At 42.5% G+C, this 21,531-nt stretch overlaps 2 protein-coding genes across 3 annotated transcripts; one reads left to right on the forward strand and one right to left on the reverse strand.

The window, feature by feature from the left end:
- Window positions 1-70: 70 nt before the first annotated feature.
- On the reverse strand, window positions 71-11,489 carry LOC119034165 (calpain-1 catalytic subunit-like). 2 transcript variants are annotated; one of them, XM_037124952.1, is made up of 24 exons: window positions 11,433-11,489; window positions 10,362-10,570; window positions 9,107-9,124; window positions 7,751-7,997; window positions 7,219-7,288; window positions 6,284-6,402; window positions 6,056-6,189; window positions 5,753-5,921; window positions 5,533-5,616; window positions 4,743-4,828; window positions 4,565-4,639; window positions 4,003-4,163; window positions 3,689-3,858; window positions 3,549-3,560; window positions 3,150-3,361; window positions 3,026-3,065; window positions 2,833-2,898; window positions 2,548-2,605; window positions 2,368-2,432; window positions 1,709-1,777; window positions 1,527-1,605; window positions 1,314-1,427; window positions 1,135-1,193; window positions 71-1,052 (listed from the first exon to the last, which is right to left on the reverse strand). In XM_037124952.1, the coding sequence occupies exons 1-24, from the start codon at window positions 11,472-11,474 to the stop codon at window positions 1,026-1,028; spliced, it is 2,385 nt and encodes a 794-aa protein (XP_036980847.1). In that variant the 5' UTR covers window positions 11,475-11,489; the 3' UTR covers window positions 71-1,025. The 2 variants fall into 2 exon arrangements, with proteins under 2 accessions (XP_036980847.1, XP_036980848.1); XM_037124953.1 differs by lacking the exon at window positions 9,107-9,124.
- Window positions 11,490-13,544: 2,055 nt separating this feature from the next.
- Window positions 13,545-21,514, forward strand: LOC119034167 (calpain-2 catalytic subunit-like). Its single transcript, XM_037124954.1, has 21 exons — window positions 13,545-13,956; window positions 14,947-15,016; window positions 15,673-15,791; window positions 16,078-16,211; window positions 16,312-16,480; window positions 16,583-16,666; window positions 16,748-16,833; window positions 16,929-17,003; window positions 17,327-17,487; window positions 17,573-17,742; window positions 17,841-17,852; window positions 18,303-18,514; window positions 18,721-18,757; window positions 18,890-18,955; window positions 19,059-19,116; window positions 19,617-19,681; window positions 19,835-19,903; window positions 19,995-20,073; window positions 20,886-21,002; window positions 21,095-21,153; window positions 21,235-21,514. The coding sequence occupies exons 1-21, from the start codon at window positions 13,720-13,722 to the stop codon at window positions 21,256-21,258; spliced, it is 2,103 nt and encodes a 700-aa protein (XP_036980849.1). The 5' UTR covers window positions 13,545-13,719; the 3' UTR covers window positions 21,259-21,514.
- Window positions 21,515-21,531: the final 17 nt, after the last annotated feature.

Consider the following 21,531-nt stretch of genomic DNA (forward strand, 5'->3'; position numbering starts at 1 on the left):
GGAGTTCACAGACAGTCTGAGCAGCCAAATGTGGGTCAAACTCATGTTATAAGGAACACAATGAACAAACTGACGAAGCATGAACTATTTATTGAAGGCACAACATACATTCACAACACAAAACACATGACTAGCACAGTTCCAACAGCTGCTTATAACACCATGGTGTCATGTATAAGGCATTCAGCATCGTGTGATCCCTGTAATGTCCCTCGAGTGAACTGACATACAGTGTTTCTCACCAAGTTGAGGCCACTTCCAAAGCAGCTTCTTTAACTAAAATCTCAGTGCAAAATAAAAGCAATCAAGTAAAACTAAACAAAGGTCTGACTTCAGCTTCAAATAAAGTAGAATATAATAATATATATAAACAGGCTAAACTTTAGTATCAAATATCAAGAAATAAAAAAAAAAACATACTGACATTAGATTGGGTCTGTACTGCCACCCACAGGTACATTAATGGAACTACCAACTCCACTGTGAGGTTTTCTCTTCCTGTTAATAATCTGTTTTTTAAAAAATAGAAACGTGAGTGCAGAGTGATTGAGAAACTATAAGACTTCACTGTTGAAAACGCTGCAGTAACATACTTCTTCATATTTCCTTTATGTTTTATCACTTGGTGAGATTCCAAAATAAGAACTGTGAACACATTGTTAGTCAATCAGACAAAATACAATATACAGATAATAAAATTAAATTGTTGAAATATAAAATCAACTTACAGTGCTCATTACAGCTAGTGATTATTGTCATGCACGGGCTCATGCTGTTTCGACAGAGATGACACATTTTATGTGGCAAAATGACATGTACTCATATTGAGGGTTTGCATAGTTGTTTGGCAGATTAGGGCCGCGAGACACTTGGCTTGGTTGGACTTTGGTCATACCATTATACAGCTGCTTTGCTACTTCAGGTACGCTGAGGTGGGATGTGTTAAAATATCAGTGGGTCACTAAGGCTGAGGGCTGTTCAGGGCTGCAGTTCCATGGCAGTCTATGGGCACTGCCCCCTCTTCTTTATCCACACATTGTCAGGTAAAGCCACTGAAAATATGACAGTCAAGTTTAGTTTAAGGTAAACAACTGATAAAATGTGATGAGAATTTCTTTCTAAAACAGAACTCACCTCTGTGATGGTCATCTCAGCCACTCCTGACCCCTCCTGGTCAAATTGCTTGAAATACCCTGTTGAAAGAAAAAAAAAAATCCAGCTTTTCTGTTTGAATTCTTACCGTTTTATAACTAAATCATCTGCAAACATACAGCATATATATTTATAATGACAACTTTTACAGTAATACTCACTAAACATGGCTTCAAGCTTAACCAAGCAGCAGATAAAGTTGTCAAAGTCGATCAGCTCATTCTCTGCATAACGGGCCACCAGGATCTGGTTCAGTCTGTTATTCAGCTTGAAACCTACACAGGAAACAATAAAAAAAATGAAGGGTCACACTTCTCTCCTGTGAGTGTGTGCATGGCAATAATTGTTGGAAATGATACTCAAGAGCATCATACCTGCTGCCTCCACAGCGAGACGCATCTCATACGAGCTCATGGCCCCTGACTTGTCAAGGTCAAATTGCCTGTAAACGACCTGAGAGACACAAAAATAGAGAATATAAGCCTGCATAAACTTTCTTTGGAATTGTTATAATTCTACCTATTCTTAATAAAGTAATTATTATTTTTATTCTTACCAGCCAATTTCGGATCTTGTTCCAGAGGATCTGAAACTCCACCAGCCCTAGACGGGCACTGCCATCTTTCTGGTAAACACTGTGTCAAGGAGTGAAATGACACACAATCGCAAGCATGCAGTGTTTGAACAAGTACCTAAAAGCCCAAGTACAAGTAAAGATATCTTTTTGAAATACTACTTCAGTAAGATTGCAAGTTAAATAGTACTTGAGTCAAACAATTTGACATGAAATGTATAAAAAGTTAAAGAAAATCAAACATTTATCTACATATGTGTATATATGTACTATGGTCGACTGATTATTAGCATGGCCAGTTATTCGGATTAACAAAAGAAATTATTTTTGGCACGGATACAACATATAATCTGCAAAGTAATTATTAAATTAAGTCGTAAAATAAATATCATGGAGTACAAAGTACAGTATCTTCCTCCAATTAGTGGAATAGAAGTATGAAGAAGCAGAAATTATTACTCAAGCACAAGAACATAAAAATTGTATAAGTTCAGTATTTGAGTACATGTGTTTAGTTAAATTCCATCAATGCTAGCATGCTGGATGTAGGATTAGTTTAGTTTTTTTTTATATATATATATAATCGATGTAATTCAATCATTTGCAATCCATTCATGCCTCGTCATTTCTCAAGAGGATACATCCATTAGGTTGACCATGGTTCGACATGATTCCACACTGAAGCCGTCAGTCTTCAGATCTTTGTCTGAAATACAAAACGCACTCATCTGAAGCAGAGTCACAGTCAGTCACACAGAGGCTCATGCAGGAAATGGATCGTGAAAACTCATGATATAGTAATAAGTAATATGAGAACTCACGGCGGGTGACAACTCTGTTTAGGATGGTCCTGAGCTCACGAATAGAAATCTCCATGTCCTGGACAATCAAAGAGGACAAGAGAAGAGTCTTTAGTCAGAGCCACTTCATGTTTTACACCAAAGAAAAGATCAGACCATTTTGGATATTTTAACCTTTACATTTGTCTAAAATACCACAAGAAATACCATAATATGAACACACCAAAGTTGCTATATAAAACTCATCATGTTGTGTTAGCAAGTGCAAATGCAAATGAAGATTCCCAACATGAAGAGAGATCTTACGTCTCCTGCTAGCTGAGCGAACATGGACTTGAAAGACTCATCAATGCTGTCTTCAGTCACTTCTTCCTGTAGGAAAAAATATAAAGACACTGGATTATAATCAGAATCTTACCTAATTATTTCCTGCCATTCGTATAACATCTTATGTAACATTTTCTTTCATTCTGCAGTGTTACATCTCACTGATTCGTACATCATCTCCTAGATCAGCAGAGATTTCATCATCCAGCTCCCTGCAAAGGATAAAACCATATAAGTGCGAGTTTTGCATTACTAGACATTGCAAATCCATAAAATTGTACGCAAAAGACACATACTCCGTTTCTGACTGCTTCTCGGTGAAGACCCTGAGGACAAAGTCGGCCTCTTTGTGGGGCTCGAAGGTGGACGGCACGATGAGGTACTCTCCGGGCGGCAGGCGAAGCCGAGTGCTCACCTCCCGCAGGTTGATGAAGGTCTCCGAGCGAGCGCACGATGAATTGCTCAAAAAGAAGTTTTTCTTCAAATGGACATTCTGGCAGCCTCTGTACTGAGGACAGTAGAGCACAATACATGGTTAAGATGCAGCTGCATGTTTTGAAGGTCCATCAGTACATACTTAACATTACTGCCAACCATTTTATTCACTTACGTTTACATCATTCACAGTAAATGGGTTAAAACACGTACTTATTTTTGGTTAAATAAACTATGGTAGTAATTGATGCTCTGCTTACCTCCTCTGGAATCTGCATAAAGAAAGATGAGGGAGAGAAAATGAACAAAAACGAGCAAAGGCCAAAAGGAGATGTTGATATGTGTCTAAAGCATGAAAAGGAAAAAACAGACAATACTGAGTGACTGTCTCTGTTCTCACCTCATAGATAGCAAATCCAATGGTGTGCATGTCCCCACCTTGGCGCCGATATTTGCGGCGGTCCTTCTGCATGAGGGCGACCAGAAAACTGCACGCCACCTCATCGTCCTCTGGGTCGTCATCCTCCTCCAGCAGCGTGATCTTATACTGAGGGTTGATCCAAAATGTGTCTACAAAGATGGTGCAGTTCTGTTAGCCTGTTTCATAGTCAAGGTAGCATCACAGGACCTGTTTGCACTCTTCATAAAAAGACGTTATCACTTGATAATGCGTGATATTATCCGTGTCAGTGTGACAATGCGGTTGGGACTCACTGGGATGGTTCCTGCAGCCTCCAGCGGTGCTGCCTCTCCTCCACGTGCCGTAGAACTTCATGGTGTTCCAGTGGTTCATGCTGTCGTCGCTCAGAGCATCGGCAGTCAAGTTACAGATCTCTAGCCGAGAAAACTGCCTCTTGAACTCATTGAAGGACATCCTGGAGGATTAAAATAAAGGTTTTAGGGCAGGAACCCGCATGAAACGTGGTAAAAAGATTAGTCAGACATTTTCGAGAAATACTCTCATTTGCTTTCTTGTCAAAGATGTTGTGTATGTTTTACATTTTCCCCTGCTCTAACACACCTGATTCAAACTAAAGGGACGGTTAGAGGACGAACAGATCATTTGAAACAGGAGTGCTGGAACAGGGGAAACATTTAACATGCAGGGCAGGGGGCACTAGGACCAGGACTGAAGAACACTTTTCTATGAATCAAATCAACTGTCCAATTGCAGAAAGTGGATAGGCATATTTCACAAAATGTCTAACCATTCCTTTGAAATACCTACAGTACAATAAAATGACAAAACAGTGTAACAGCCGCTGGGTCTTCTTACCAAAACTCCCCATCTTCCATCTGCAGATGCAGGTCTTCTCTTTCAGAGGGATCAATCTCATCCCATTCCGGGGCACTATATAGGACAAGACAAGCAGACCGGAATAAACATCCTGTTTGAGATATCATACTCATAAACAAAGCAAAACTAGGGGCGGGAATCTCTTTAGTATACTCACTTGTCGCTCCAGGCACCGGTCCACTCCACCTGGCCCCAAGGGTTGCGTACTCGGATCAGGCGTTCCATGTTGCCGCGGAAATCAACCTACAAAACACACAGAGGGATGGGAAACGTCGACCCATTCATCTTGATTATAGCAGAACCCAATTCATGATAATAAACATAAACTTTATTTAAAAGGCACTTTCACAACAAAGTTACACATTGATGCTTTTTTTCAAAAAAAAAAAAAACCCTTCACTGTGTTGTATAGGTTCTTCTGCATATAAATGGTCGTTGAATTTAAACAGCCCAAATTTGGGGAGCTCCTCTCTCCCACACAAAACACCTTTGCAGTAATCCCACCTTTAATTCTGTGACCTTGTGACATCACACTACGTCTCCATGTCACATATTTGAATTGATGTGTATATTCATGGTAATGGTAGTTACTGTACGGGGAAGCTAACTGGAAGCTGAAAACACAGCAGAGAGGACGGAGACAGTGCGGGGTGCTGGCTCATCCGTGTGAGCTGACCAATCAGAGCAGACTGGGTATTCAGGAGTGGGGACCTTAAAGAGACAGGAGCTCAAACATGGGGGGATATAGTGCTGCTGCAGTGTCTCCTTTAAAACATTTCAGGACCGAGGCACACAAACAACAGTGATATAATGAAACACTGGAGACACTGGAAATAAAACAGAGCCGGGGTAGGCATATTAAAAAGGAACATTTTGAGAAGTGATTTAAAAGATGTCACTGATTCAGCAAACGAGGTTAAAGACACCAGAGTCACACACAGACAGACCTCTTTCAATCCAGTGACTGAGTAGGCGTGGCCCTTCACAAGCTTCTTAAATGTAACAGCCTCCATGTCAAAGGCACTGGTGATCTGCGATGATATGACAAACATGATTACAGCACTGGACTATGTATCAAAAAGAAGTGCTTTTCATGTTATTAGTTTTCAAGAAGGTGCAAAATTGTTCTACGTGTCTCGGTGGTGTGCCAGATTGTCCAGCACTTACGTCGATGGAGCAGCCCAGCAGAGAGCCTCGCTCCAGAGCTTTGCCGATTATCCTGTACAGGTCTCTGGGAGCGCTGCGGAGCTCGTACATCTCAGACACACCACCTGTAAAGTCCTCAAACCCTTCTGTGGTGCTCCCTCCTGACAGAGCCTCGTAGGAGCCGTTCAGCCTGAAACCCGCATAAAAACACACTTCAGCTTGATAGCCTTCAAAAGCAGCACTCCAGGATGTGATTCACAGCTTCATACTAAATACGCTCATTCTGAATAATTTAGTAATTGAGCAGGCTCTTTCAAAACCTACTTAGCATAGGCTTTCTCCAGGAGTGCACTCCAGAATTCATTGCCCTCGGCAGAATGGACAAACATCAGCTCCCCGTCTTTCACAGGCAGCCTGTCATCTATCACCACGTCGACCCACTCGCCGAACTGCCAGAACTGCAACACAGGGCAATAATCAAGAATTCCATCTATCCGAATTGCTTGCCGGGAAGGCAAGAAAGAGTTGAGGATGGAAGGATCTTAAAAGTACCTGAAAGTGGAAGATTCCAGCATAGTCGTCTTGGAAGGACTGCCCGTGTGGGACAACCCGATGAAGGAGCTTCTCATTCAGGGTGAGAGAGCCGATGGCTGCCAAGAGCCAGCAGTCACCTGAAAGGGGAATAAGAAGATTTAATCAACATTATCCAACTCTGTCTTCTGGCTAGAGCTGCAACCATTAGCCAATTAAAGCATTTTAAATCAGCAACTATTTTGAGAATCAGTTGTTTCAGTTGTTTTTCAACCAAAACTGTTTGCTGGTTCCAGCTCCTCTATGGTGCAAATGTAAGAATCGACCAGCTGTTGAATGCTCAAAACAAACAGAGGACAGCATAACACATCAGAGTAACAGCCAACTGCTGCTAACTGTAGCTGTTGTTTGCCACTTAGCCCTGTAAACCTGACAGTCTGGGAGCTCGGAGCAATAAAGAAGTGTTGGTGGCCTACATAGATGTCATAAATATAAAAGCTACCATTGCTTCACATCCTGTTGACAAGTTTAGTTCACTTTTTGTTTTCATCGAAAAATCTGGATATTGCATCTTTAAATTTAAGGATTTTTGGCTTATTCCTTGTAAATTTTGATAGTAAATGAAAAGTCTTTGGGGTTTTTGAATGTTGGTTGTACAAAATAAGCAATTTGAAGTACATCTATTCTTTAATCCTGGCCCTGAAACACCCACTTCAAATGATCAGTTCATCATCAAGCTCTACTGCACCCCGAGAACGACCCATTCATTTGAATCAGCTGTTTCTGGGCAGAGATTTATCTAAAACATGCAGAGAAGGGGGCACAAAGGACTGTTCAAAAGGATTAATTGTGAAAATAATCAGTTGATTAATAGATTATAAAAATGATTATTTGTTGCAGCCCTACTTCTTTCAAAATAAATAAATAAATTCAGGACCAGAACAATCAGGGCTCACCCAGCGCTCCCTGACAGACGTCTGTTCTGGTGGCACCACCCACGATGAACTGAGGGTCACCTGTCAGCTCCTGTGGAGAAATTCAAAAAATCTGGGTGAAAACAGGTCATCACATTTTTTTACAGTCTCCTTCAAGGCAAGATCTATTTCAAGTCACTGCCAAACTAGCATATCTGTGTTGACTTCCTGTGTTTTTGACGAAGCACTGTAAACAAATGTCTGAGCGAGGGAGCGGTCAACGAATGCCACGCGATGCCAACAGCTGTGGTGGTCCGAGACCCTCCTGTCCCGACTTGTCCCATTCTGTCTGAGTTTGCAGACACGGACGGCGAGACAGTGTCATTGATATGTTTGTTTATATGATGCCTTTCTCTGTTGAGTTCCAGTCATCACCAGCAGGAGTCATAACCCACACGCCTGTTGTGAAATATCACATGAGACGCAATCCGAAGAATCATCAGCGCGGCATTTCTTAATTACTACTTTTTACTTCCAAGTGCACACAATTAATCAATCAATCAAGTGTTCTCACCGTGGGCCTCATCCATTCCACATCTCTAGTTTTGGCCGAATAGGGGGCGAGCTCCTTGAAGCCCAGGGATGGAGGCTCGGCGGGGAAAGAGGGGTCTTCGAACAAACATCCCGACTCCAAACATTCCTGCTTCAGTGCCTCGTAGTCCTGGTTGAAGTAGGGCACAGCCTGCTCGTTGGAGCCCATGCCTTCCGCTCGTAGCCTGTTGGCGTATATGCTTGCAGATATCCCTCCAGCTGGATACATACTGGTGGCGTGAGATAAAAATATGGAGCTGAGTGGGTGTGCACAGTGCTGTGACCTATAAATAGCAGGAAGTTATTCAGCGGCACACTCTGGTCAGAGTTACAGCACGGCAATCAGGTGTGGGTGTGTGTCGGGACGACTGAATCTGCCTCCGAGTAACTAGTCTGACCCCGTACGGGTTCTACATTACACTGTTCTTTTGTGTTCCATTTATTCTTTCACTGAGATAATCGATTAGGCAACCCAGGGGATTTTACATTCGGTGGTTGAGGATGTACAAATGATGGGTATTGTTTTTTGTACTTTTACACTAAATATACTAAAGTCTGAGAACCTTAAGGCCAATAAAATAATAAATACGTAAGCAGAGGACTCAGCAGTTTCTCCAGTTTATTTTGTTCCTGGCAGTGTGATAACTTTCATTGCTTTCATTTGGGGGGGATATAAAAAAGTGCAACTGAGCAGTTAACTGACTAAATAAAAAATCAAAGGTCCAGGTAATTTAACATTAACTTAGTTTATATGTGGCGTATCCTGCCACCTTTGGGGACCTTATTGTCCTCTGAGAACAGCTTGTTTATTCAGTTATGGGAAAAATAAGTATTTCTTGATATTTCCACTGTGAGCAGTGTAAATTCTCCCAAACTCCCAGTCTGAACTGCTAGCTGCAAGGCTAACTGAGTCCACTAGCTGACAGCAGCTGAATCTAGCAGCAGTAAAGAGTCATGTATTTGACAGGTGGACAATTTCTACATATTTCACCTATGAAAAGATTTAAGGACCTTAATTATAGCTTCCAGTTTAACATATGTGATGGTGTTTGAGGTGCATTCATGGGCCCTGTAAAAGGCAAATCAAGCAAATAATAATAATAATGCAGGCCGATTACCAGATAACCACAGTTGTGTGATGTAAACTCTAAGTCAATGTGTTGCTATGAAAACATTGGTTAGAAACCAACATAAATGCCCCTTTAAAAGCCCAGTGGGGAAAGAACAGAAACACAAAAAGAATGTACAGAAGAAAAGCAATTTCAGGAAAATGTGAGACATGAAAGTATCTCAAACACAGCAAGCTGAGTGAATGACAAAGAACTTAGAAATATGATACCTGGTCTGTACAGGCAGGCTGAGGGGGAGAATGAGAAAAGAAAAACAGAGAGAAAGTCATTCACACTCACACAGAACTTGTCACTGGTAAAGATAAAGTGTGTACTCTTTCAAATAACCAGGATCCCCTTGAGATGCAGGGGCTTGTGCAGCTGCTCTAATGGACCTCAGTGTTTACGGCTCCGTGGGGGTCTCTCCCTCTCCCTCTCCTCCCTGAATGCACTTGTCGTTTCACAACTTTCCATCAGGCCATAATAGCTTTGTGAAGAAACCAGCAGATAAAAAGAACTAAACTCAGCGTAGAGAGGCTGGCTGATAAGACTGTAAGTTTGTTTCTTGGCTGTCTATCCCCGTTCTGAATGAGTGCTGGAAAAAGCTGGGACATGGGGCGACCTTTTATATTCTGCTCGGCCGGAAAGGAATCCTAATGAGCCCAGTTCAGTAAACAGTCCACACATTCTGTGTGAGAGGGAGACAGTTGGATGGAGATCAAGATGGGTTTCTTTGATTAGTTAGAAAACAATATGGACTTGTTGCTGTGCAAATTAGACTATGCTTTAGGTAGACACAATCCTGCAGGCAAGGATATTGTTTATAGAGCCGGCCCCCCCCCAACCCTGAGGCCCCACAGGCGTGTAGGGTCTGCAGGAATGTCCCTCTGCTTTGTCCAACACCTAAAGAGAGGACACTGCTGGCCATTGATCAGGAGGATATCTCTGTAATGCTGAACCAGGCATTCCTGCGATGATGATGATGTCACCTATAGGACTTCAGCCTGAACACAAAACACCCATCAGCCTGTCTGCCAACAATAACGCTGCACATGTGAATTCGCAGGCCTGGTGCCATGAAAATAAAGGCACAGTATGTGTAGCACAGACACGTAGCACAGGCTCATATATTTGCAGCAGCTGTTCAGATGTACAGGCAGCAGGCCTGTCTTTTTATGGCCTGCAGTCTGCTTCACAGATTTCTCACAACAATAGACCCATGATCTACTGATCTATAGATCTGCTGATCTATGCAACACACTCACTCCACACGGGATATCAAACCTGAATTAAACCTGCGGGCCTGGAGGTGACAGCTGTAGCTCTGTTGACTATTATTAGTTGCAACAGCGTGCAGTGCATTAAAGTCAAACAAACCGCTCGGTGGCCTACACTACAATGACAAGCAACACAGGACCGTTAACTTGATCCCGGCTGCGTTAACACAGAGAGGGAAGTGAAAATCAACAAGACGGCCGCACTCACCACCGCTTCGACAGGCGACTTGGGGCTCCTTCTGACCGAGTTGGACTGCGACAGTCGGGTAAATCTGTGTAGAAGGGGGGGGTCAGTGGCTTGGTGCAGGTTGAGCTCTGCCGGTCCGGCCCTCTACACACTGCAGGGAGGAGCGGCCCCTTCAGGGGGGAGGGGCCACCGCACACAGCCCGCAGCACCGAGCACGGCCGGTAGGGGCGCTGAAGACACGGAGAGCACACGCAGACCAGGGAGTGTGATAAGTGAAAGAAAGGAAGAAGTTTTTCCACCTAGCCACTAGTTTTTGACTATTTTCTTGTTGGTGTAAATCAGTGCTTCATAGGACAGGATGAATAAAATTAAATAATACACTCAATGTATTTCAAAGTAACACGGGAGGTGCCGGATCGTACCAAATTGGTATCCGTCCCATACTGGGATGTCCTGGATCCTGTCCAGGGAACACAAATACCCTCTGCACACACAGTGATACAAGAATAAACACTAGACACACTGTTCTTCCACCAATGGACTAGTTTTTTACAATGGTGTGTGCACAATGTTAATGTTAATGTTTTGCTGAAGTATGGTGAGGGAGTGGCAGGGTCTGGAATAGATAAAAAGTCAGAGGGCGTCTGTTAGACAGGTTGATAGATAAAAACTAATAGGATTGGAAAAGTGGGAATTTTGGCTGGAGGGAGGGACAGAGAGGCAGATTGTGACAGAGGTGTGTCATTTCTTCCTAATATTGACCTATTGTAAATATTTTTTCTTAATAACATAGAGTGGAATTTTTGCTTATAGAGTAGAACTAAAGTGCTGGACATCACCTCCTCAGTCGCTTGTGACTGTGAAGGTTTTTCTTGTCCTGATCTGCTTCCTCTTCTGCTACATCAGCCAGAGCCTCACCTGCCAGTGCCAACAGCTTCAGGGGATCAAACGTGACCTCTGACCCTTCATTTTTTTATTTGAGATCAGTCTTCATTGGAATTGTCAGTCATGTGAAATGTGTGCAGTGTGGAAATGACTGCAGCCAATCGCCGCCCTGATCACAGTAACACGGGAAGTAGCGTTTCCTCTCACCTTCTGCCATCTCCATGAGGCTCTCACACTCTCTGGACACATTGGAGGACCAGCTGAGACGCCACCCTCGTCACATCTTTAACACCCGAAACAGGTGAGACTGAGACACCTGCAGGAGAAGAGACAAATGTTTATCTCTCCAAAAACAGTTGAAAAAAAACTGTTCATTTATTGTTTACTTAATAACATATTTCCAGTTCTGTCTGTTCTGTCAGTTAATTTTCTCTTGTCTGAGAAATCAGTTAATAGACTAATCGTAGCAGTTCTTACATCTACTAATAAAATGTACTATTACAGGTTAAGATGAGTGGACAAATCACATACTGTGTCACATTTGTTATTATTGTAGGAAATGGAAGTTGAGTATAAACAGTAGTAACAGTAAAGTAGGTAAGACAGGGGATACAGTACAGAGGTGATTTACAGCGGCTCTGATCAGGACTGCTACTGTAGGGATGAGAACACAGTGCAAGGCTGCATCAGAATCGTGTGTATTTTTTGAATGTTTTCACATTTTCCCACACTATTCAGAAAGTGTGTGGCTATATTTTCTGTTTAATAAAAAAAAAAAAAACGTGTAAGAATATTTGTGACATTTTGTGAGTGCATTTTATTCATTTATTAGCTTTTACTTATCGACAGTGGGTGATTTATATTAGATGTTTGGTATTAATAACAGTGTATTCATAATTAATCATTTGTAATGGCGCATAAGCCCAGTAATAACGTACTGCCTATCATTTCTTGCATTACATTAGTGAAGCATTTCCCAACATTAAATCTTGAAGGTTTAAAAAAACCTTTATTATGACTTATATGACAGTACAACTCATTATGCTTTCATTAGAGTGTAGACTACAGATGCTTTTAATGCTAATCAATCACTGACTGCTAGAGGTTGTTGTGCAGTAGGTCAGCAAACTGCCTCCAAACATATCAATAGCAAAGTCAATCAGCAAGACAGGGTTTTTTTTCCTCTCCGTTTGGCGTACATTCAAGAACAGTTTGTACTCAGACTTAATCTACGTCCTTTATGTGTATAATCATCGTTACCAGTTCAACTTTGATATAGAGAGCTCAGCGATCGCCGTGAAAAACAAGCATGTGCCTCTGAAAACAACCAGGAGTATTGAGTGTAAAGATGGGTATCTGTTCACAAATGCGACTGAGTACACGAAGCACTGAGTGGTTCATGACCCATCCTTACTCCAACTTCCCACAACAGTTAAAACCACCAGCTTTGGAAGCAGTGTGGATAACCTCAGTGTTGTTATCCAAGACAATACTTCTCGGTCCATGGAAATATGGTTAATATGTGGTACAGAAGCACCTGGTTCAGCAGTGAAGTCAAGAAGAGAACAGATAATCGAAGGAATTCCTGTGCACACTAGTTTTACATGTAGTGTGCAGTTTAGTAAGTCCTCTTTAAGTTACCGTATATGTACTGTCTTTTTTGTTTTTGTCTCTAACTCCATTCTGATGTCACTTCTATGGCATATCCTTATTTACCATGAGTGTATGCGGTGCAAATGAGGCTTACAGGGTATGTTATAAAACATGTAGTGCGGCATTCAACAGCTGAAACACCAGCAAAGATCCTGTCTTAACCACTTAACTTGGAGAGCTGTTTGAGGAAGGATTAGATTGTCTGTCCTTAGCATACAGGATAAGTACAGTAGTAATAAAGATATTTGTTCACACTTTGACTGATTGGATGCAAACATCCCATAGGTTCCATGTTGTAATATTGTTTATAACCCATTCTTATTATTTCTCAATTCAGCACTTGCTTCATATCATGTGTTTAAGCTTCCCTTTCACAACCCTCCACTGCATGTAGAACATGTAATCCCCTCGAGTAACACACCACATTCACATTGTTCTTCTTCTTTTGTTATTTGTCAGCACGGTGAATTTTAAAAAACATCTAATGATTGCATTTTGGTTTATTATTCATCAGTAAAAGGGACACAAACACACGCACACAAAGGAGGAAGCGAGAGTAGAGCTTTAAGTTGCCTCTAGGCGTGTCCCTGTTTGCACTGCAGCTGTTGTCACAGCCATCTCATGCCATATTTGTTTGGTGTTGATGCTGTCCTGTGGAGGCCCCACCCTGTCTGTGATCCCACCCTGTCTTCCCCTCACCTGTGGCAGTTACAGTATAAAGGAGGCTGGGACAAAGACACGTCCAGATTGTGTCCAGCTGCTGCAAGGCGAGTCGACCCAGCTCAGCTCACAAAGAGAATAATCAGCATCCAGGGCCTCTACATCCAGCTAAAAGGAGAGGATGACTTCCACGGCATATCGACTGGCCCATCAGCAGGAGAGGGAACAAGGCACTGGCACCAACAAGCGTGCAGTGAAGTTCGCCAAGCAGGATTATGAGACGTTGCGCCAGCAGTGTCTGAAGAGAGGATGTCTGTTTGAGGACAACTGCTTTCCAGCTGAGTACAAATCACTGGGCTACAATGAGCTGGGACCATACTCAAGCAAGACCAGGGGTGTCGTTTGGAAAAGACCACAGGTGAGACGCTACTACCAAGCAAATACACAGATTTCAGTAAATCATTTTCGACTGGCTCAACTTAAAATTGTAAGTGTGATTACTGACTTAAATATGTTTTAATTAACTTAATTTAGGTTGAGGAATTGGGTAATCTTAAGGTACCAAGCGAAAACCACAACTGTTGGCTCACACTGATAGTTATTAAAAACAAATGTGATTTCCCTCTACATGTTCCCAGTTTGAAGATCCAGTTCTCCATTTCAGACAAAGGACAGAAGCACCTGCTCCTATTTGATGTGCTTGATTCAGACTCCAATCCAATGAAGTTATTAAAGACTGCATTATACCTTTATCATGATTAGCATTTTTTTCTCTTTAGCATAAAAACAATCATGACTGATCTTATAATGTATTACAGACACAGGGCATGTTTCCATTGTTTTCTTCAAACTATGACAAAGAAGGGTTTCGGGATGGTTTCAACTCTCAAATGTTGCATGCTGGGAAGTCTGCCATTATGATGTTGATTATGTTTCTTTAAAGTTGAGTGAACTCTGTACAGTACATTCATCCATCTCATCATTTCAAGTCAAAAGACTTCAAGTTAAGAAGAACTCGTTTATAAGTAGTCTGAAATAAAAACTAGAAACTAGAAAAGTTTGAACAAATATATAAAACTTTTATATTTACATTAGCTTAAATCGAAAATTAACTTAGTGAACTGACTGCACTATAATTTGTCAGTGTGTAGCTGTAGGTACATTACAATTATATCTGGATCAGGAGGTTGAGTTCATGCCCCAAACACTGTCCTATCAGGCAGAAAAAGTGCTAAATACTCCAGTTACAATTGTAATAATCAACGTGATCAAAAACAGTCATCAAATCAAAATCACTGATATGGTATTTTCTCCTACTATCTCAGTAGTGTGATATGATCCAAGGAAACATTTCCCAACACCTCTTTCAAAGATTCATCTCTTTGTGACGGTTTGGTGCTCTTTGTAGGAGCTGTGCTCGGACCCAAGATTCATTGACGGTGGAGCCACAAGGACAGACATCTGTCAGGGAGGGCTTGGTGAGTGTGGGGAACTGGGATGGGTACATGATTGGATGAACGGCTGGGCGGATACATGCCGGGATGTTTGGGTTTTAACCACAAGCATCTCTGCTGCGGCTCTGATACCACCTCCGGAGTAGATGTGAGTCTGCTGCACCTCCGGAAGTAGCATGAGAACCACAGCAAATGCAAGCGTTGTGTGTGAATGGAAAAGCCAGAGGCATGGATCAGGGGTGTGTCACTCTGATGGTTTCCAACAAACCCCCTCTTACTCCTTCTTACTTAAGCTGGCAGAATGGGTAGAAGGTTTTGACCAGAGATGTTTGTGGTTAAAAACCCTAACAGTCCCGCATGTATCTGGGTTAGAGATCTTTTTGAATTGACACACTTGCGCAGCTTTATGCCAGAGCGGCTTGGTACAGTGTGATCAAACAAAGGCAGAGAAATGGCAAGCCTTTGCTACTCTGATAATGTCAAGTCTCTGTGAGAAAAGGGCAAGAGTCCAGCAAAACTGTCACCCCTCTCTGCAACTGAGACTTTCCCACAGATAGCAATATGGAGAACCAGCGCATGATTCCCGCCCTGAAAGGGCAGTGTGAATGGAGCTACTGATAACAGTGGTAATTAACACATATTGCTTGATGTCAGTGTCTGTATCTGCTCTTTCTTTGTAGGGGACTGCTGGCTTCTGGCTGCAATAGCCTCCCTGACTCTAGACCAACGGATCTTGGCTCGTGTGGTGCCCCCTGGACAGAGTTTCACCGAAGGTTATGCCGGGATATTTCACTTTCAGGTCAGGCAGTGACCTTTCTCACCAGAACCCTAATCCTGAGCTTCAAGCGGGCTTTTTTTTCTCTCTTTGTCAGTCCATAGAATCATGATATATTTCAATGGTAAATTTGCACACTGGTATAGGCCAGTCTGAATTAACCAAGTGTAAATTGAAAGTGTAAATTTGATCTGAATCCCAAAGCAGTTCCTTCATTTTGCCTGTGGCCTGTGGCCTTGCTCATGAGTCTTAATGCAGGACTGAGGAGGTCTGACGTTGAGTTTGCTGATGGAGAGTATTCTCTTCTCAGTTCTGGCGGTTCGGCGAGTGGGTGGACGTGGTGGTCGATGACCGTTTACCCACCAGAGACGGAAAGCTGCTATTTGTTCACTCAGCAGAGGGCTCTGAGTTTTGGACACCGCTGCTGGAGAAGGCCTACGCTAAGTATTGATCGTTCCTCTTATGTCTTCATCAAAACGTTAATGCAGTGAAAATGTAAACTATAGAATCTGTGAATCTTTTCACACCCATCTGTGTCTGGCAGGGTGTGTGGCTGCTATGAGGCCCTGATAGGAGGCAGCACTACTGAGGGTTTTGAGGATTTCACGGGAGGAATCTCAGAGCTGTACACATTAGACAAGGCTCCACCACATCTCTTTGAAATCATTAAGAAGGCCCTGAATCGCGGATCACTGCTAGGTTGCTCAATTGATGTGAGCCCTGTTTTCATTCTGATTTGCATGCCGATTTGCAAACCTATGCACACCAACAGCAGGATGTCATCTGATTGAAATGGTCATTCTTTGTTCTTTCAGATCACCAGCGCCTGTGAGACAGAGGCAGTGAAGGCTTGCAAGCTTGTCAAAGGGCATGCATACTCTGTCACCGGTGCAGAGACGGTATACCAGTTAGTAAGCATTTTTGTTTTCTGCTTTTGTTACAGTGTGGAAATGACATCATCCACTGTTGCTCTCTCTCAGGTTAATCATCGAGGCAGGCAGGTTCAGCTGGTCCGTGTCAGGAACCCATGGGGTCAGGTGGAGTGGACTGGGCCGTGGAGTGATGGGTAAATAACGATGTTCCGCATCCATTAACCATCAGCTACCAATGGTTATTTTCAGGATTTTCCTAAAACTATGATTTTTATCCCCTCACAATTAGATCCGGTGAATGGGACCATGTCGGTAAAGATGAGAAATTAAAGTTGAACCATGTGGCTGAAGATGGAGAGTTCTGGTAATTCAATTTTTTTTACCTCGAATTTATTGCACAACACTGGCAGTAGTTTTGCTATTTTGTTAATATTGTCAAACACATTGGTGATCATAATCACATCATCACCAAAGCAACTTTAGTGGCATCCCCACTTAATGTTTCGGGCGATCATACACTGATAAAAACACAGTTCTGCACATTATATTCCATGTCTGTCAGCAGATTCACCAAAATCCTATACACTGGCCGTTTAAGGCTCTAACTCAGGCTGGGAAAGTAATCGTAAGTTAAAGATTGAGAAATGATAGAACATTCTTTCTTGTGATATGTGTCCCTCTGCTCAGGATGTCCTATTCAGACTTCATCAGGCAGTTCTCCAGGCTGGAGATCTGTAACTTGACCCCGGACACGCTCGAGAGCGACGAAGTGGGCCACTGGAACAACTACCAGTTTGAAGGGACATGGAGGGTCGGCTCCACTGCTGGCGGCTGCCGCAATCACGCAGGTAGAAGGAGAGACCATACGTATGCCTGAGCGAGAAGCTGTGCTACAACATTTCTTGTAAAAGATTACACCGTCCTGTGTTCCAGCCACATTCTCGTCCAACCCTCAGTTTGTGGTGCGTCTGGAGGATGTGGACGATGATCCTCTGGATGGGGAGGATGGGTGCACCTTTCTGGTGGGGCTGATGCAGAGGGACGGAAGACGGCTGAAGCGACTGAACCACAGCCTTGAGACCATTGGCTTTGCCATTTATAAGGTGTCTCAGAAACATTTGTTATGTCATTTGAAATTAGAACTGTGGTTTTTAATTATTGCCTGATTTAACAACATTTTTTTGTCTGTTTCCTTTCACAGGTCCCGGATCAGGTCTGTATTTGAACAACTACATGTCACTATCGCTCCCTTACTACAAACTGACATTTTTAAATGCAAAATAGTAAGGCTGCACAATATGGTGAAAAAAAGAAAACAAAGTATATTGCAATAATTTAGCCAAATAAGATGACTGTAATTGTGAATCATGATGGGATGGAATGATAACTTTTATTAACTGTCTATAAAAATGATGATGATGTGACATTTTTTGGGGTCTGCCAAACAAACCTGTTGTCTTAGATCTGGAGAACAAGATTTGTAGTCCAAGGCATCTCTGCAGAACTGATTTCCAGCCTTTAGTTATTTTAAACAAATACGTTAAAGCCATGATGTTTTAAGATGCCCAAAAAAGACATCACAAGTATTATAAGTATTGCTTGGTTGCATTGTGAATTTCAGGGTGTCTGCTTGACAATCCAGTAATCTCTTGTCACTCTTCAGTACAAAGGCCACAGCAACATCCACCTGGGTCCGGATGTCCTGCTGCGACAGAGAGCTGTGGCCATGAGCAGCACCTTCATCAACATGCGCGAAGTGTGCGACCGCTTCAAACTTCCTCCTGGAGAATACGCCATAGTTCCCTCGACCTTCCAGCCTCACAAGAACGGCAGCTTTGTTCTCAGGGTCTTCTCCGAGAAACAGGCTGCGACCAGGTATCTGAGTTACAGTGACCTCAGGCTGATAGATCTGGGCCTAAGAGATTTAGTTTATACAGCCATCTGGTGGACAAAGCTGAGAGGCCTGCTCCTTCGAGGGTGACAGTCTGGTCCTCACAGTCAACTTAGTGTGAATGTTATTTCCCTGCCGGGCAGCAGAGTGTGCTAAAGCTGTGCATTTCTGTTTGTTTTATTTTTTTTAGCCCACTAGAGGAGGACATTGATGCTAAAATAGAGGAGGTAAAAAACATTGTACAGAATGATAAACTAACATACTTTTCAAATGTTCTCTCAAATTAAAGTATCACAAATTTGGAGATGCGGTGCACTGTTGGCAATGGCATTGAGTTTCATGTGTCTTTCCTCCCACAGGAGGAGGTGTGTGAGAGTGATGTGGATCCTCATTTCAAGCACCTCTTCAAGCAGATTGCCGGCAATGTGGGTAGAGCAACATGAGAGCTGACGGTATATGAGATGCATGGACAGCACTAAACCTGGGTTACAAATTAAAGCTCACTTAAAATATGCATTTTTCAAACAGGACTTGGAGGTATCGGCCTTCGAATTGGTGAGAATTTTGAACAACGTCGTCTCTCACAGTAAGTGCAGCGAGATCCCACATGTTTTACATAATAAAGTGTGTGTACGGGTTTTGGGGAGTACTATCTCACATGTGAGAAAGTAGTATAAAGCTTTTTGTGGCTCCAAAGGATGTAATCTGATAAATGCCTCCAGTGATGTCAGACAGTGGCAAAATTGCATTGTGGTAAATGTAGGTGCCAGGTTTGAAGAACGTGTGGAATAAGAAGCCGAAATATTCTTGTTTTGGCTTTTGTCAATTTGGTATTCGCATTTTCCATATGTCTTTCCAAAACCTGGCGCCTACATTACCCACGCTGCAACTCAGACCTTGAGCTACATCACTGGTGACACTTTTTCATATCTCATGAAGTTTCCTGTGCATCCACAAAAGGCTTCCCTACTCTTTCACATATGCAGTTGTACTCCCCAAGACCTGGAAACACACTTTAGTTTCTAACATTGGCGGAGTTGCCCTTTAAGAGTTGGAGCTAGCTCTGTTTTGTCACTTTTGTTGCAGGGTCTGATCTAAAGACAGATGGGTTCAGCCTTGACACAGGTCGCCTCATTGTCAGTCTGCTGGATGTATCCTCAAGATGACAAATTATCCCCTCACAGTATTATTGATTTTTTTATTTTAAACTAAACTTTTGGGGTTTGGGTGCATTCTCGCTGTGGGATTATGAATAACAAAAGTCTTTCCAGAACAAGCCTTTCACAAACCTTAACATCCTCCAGAAAGATGAAAGTTCCAAGCTGGGACTGGTGGAGTTCCACATGCTTTGGAACAAAATCCAGAGATACCTGGTGAGTGGCGATTTTTGTTCTGACATAGTGTGTTGGAGATGCTGGAACAAATGGCTGAATCTGTCATCACATGGGTGCCTGGGTCATGTAGGAGATCTTCAAGAATCACGACTCAGACAACTCTGGCACCATGAGCTCCCACGAGATGAGATGCGCCGCAACTGAAGCAGGTATCAAACACTGTCACGTGAGAGGAGAGTCACTGCTTTTTACCTATTTGCATTTCACTTTGTTTCGTTGATATTATAGATTGTCCGTGATATGATGTCTGAATGTCTTTCCTTGTCTCTCGTGAGGACCCCGGGGGGAGTAGTTGTTGCTATGGTAATAACTAGTGGGGACCAACTGCGTCACAACCGTGTAAAACACAGAGTTCAAATATGGATGTGGATCAATCCATGACTATTGAGTACTCATCTTGTCATGTAGTACACACTACTACTCAGTAGTAATACACAGTTAATAATGTACTTGCAATGTACAGTATTATTGCATACTGTATATTCAATGATATATTCTCTATATATTGACAAGTATACCAATTGTTTTCTCATATATCTTAAAAAATATGACCACGTGTTTTCAAAATAATATATTTAAAAACCATAAGTGAGTCCCTTTATGCTACACAAGAAGAAAAACAAAACACACCACCTCATACAGAGGAATGCAGAGGATGAATTGAGGAGTCTCACAGCCTGAGGTGGTAGCAGGTGGGTGTTGTCTTTTGGTATCCTAGGCAATTACAGATGACAGACTGGATAGGCTAGTTCGAGGACTTCCTCCCTGCAGATAAATGTCGTTTGTGTATGCTTTACCAAAGGAACAAAACAAGCGTGGGCGAGGCTGCGTAACAGAACGCTTCCATTACTACCTTTGAAACACCCATAGTCATGTAATCCACATGAAGTGACATGAGATGAAACCGACCCTACAGGCTAACAGGTAGTGGTGTTAAGCGACGGCTCTTTGTCTTTGCCAGGCTTCCACGTCAACAGCTTTGTGCTGCAGGCCATCGTCCGTCGCTATGCTGACGCTCAGTACGCCATCGACTTTGACAGTTTTGTAGGCTGTCTCATTAAACTGGAAATGCTGTTCAGTAAGTGTCAGAAAAACAGCAGCATCACTTCAGTATTTCTCATAATGATCTGTGTGATCTGAGAGCTGTCTTTTGTTCTGCCTCTGACCCAGAAATGTTTAAGTCTCTGGAGAGACAGGACTCGGGGAAGATTGAGCTGGATATGCAACAGGTGTGTGAGAGAATAGCAAAAGCTGCACTGCTGGCATTTCCCCTTTCGGATGGCTTGTATAACTGTGTTTCCTCTGAACAGTGGCTGTGCCTGGCGATCCACTAATGCTGGAGACAAGCCAAGCCAGGACCCCAAGAGGAAGCTCAGTCACTCAACATCTTATCAATTTGTTTCACAAAAAACACATTTTATAAACATTCTTTATGTTCCAAATTATGTTTTAAGGGCTTAAATGTATTGATATGATACAATAATGAATTGCTTAACATATACATGGGAAAAGAAATCCCAAATGTTTGAAGATATTTTGGAATGGTCACATATTTTTGTGATGCAATGGAGAAAAAACGTCTTGTTAGTTACAACTTTGTGAGAATA

Source organism: Acanthopagrus latus, chromosome 15 (assembly GCF_904848185.1).
Source record: "Acanthopagrus latus isolate v.2019 chromosome 15, fAcaLat1.1, whole genome shotgun sequence".
Classification (NCBI taxonomy): Eukaryota; Metazoa; Chordata; class Actinopteri; order Spariformes; family Sparidae; genus Acanthopagrus; species Acanthopagrus latus.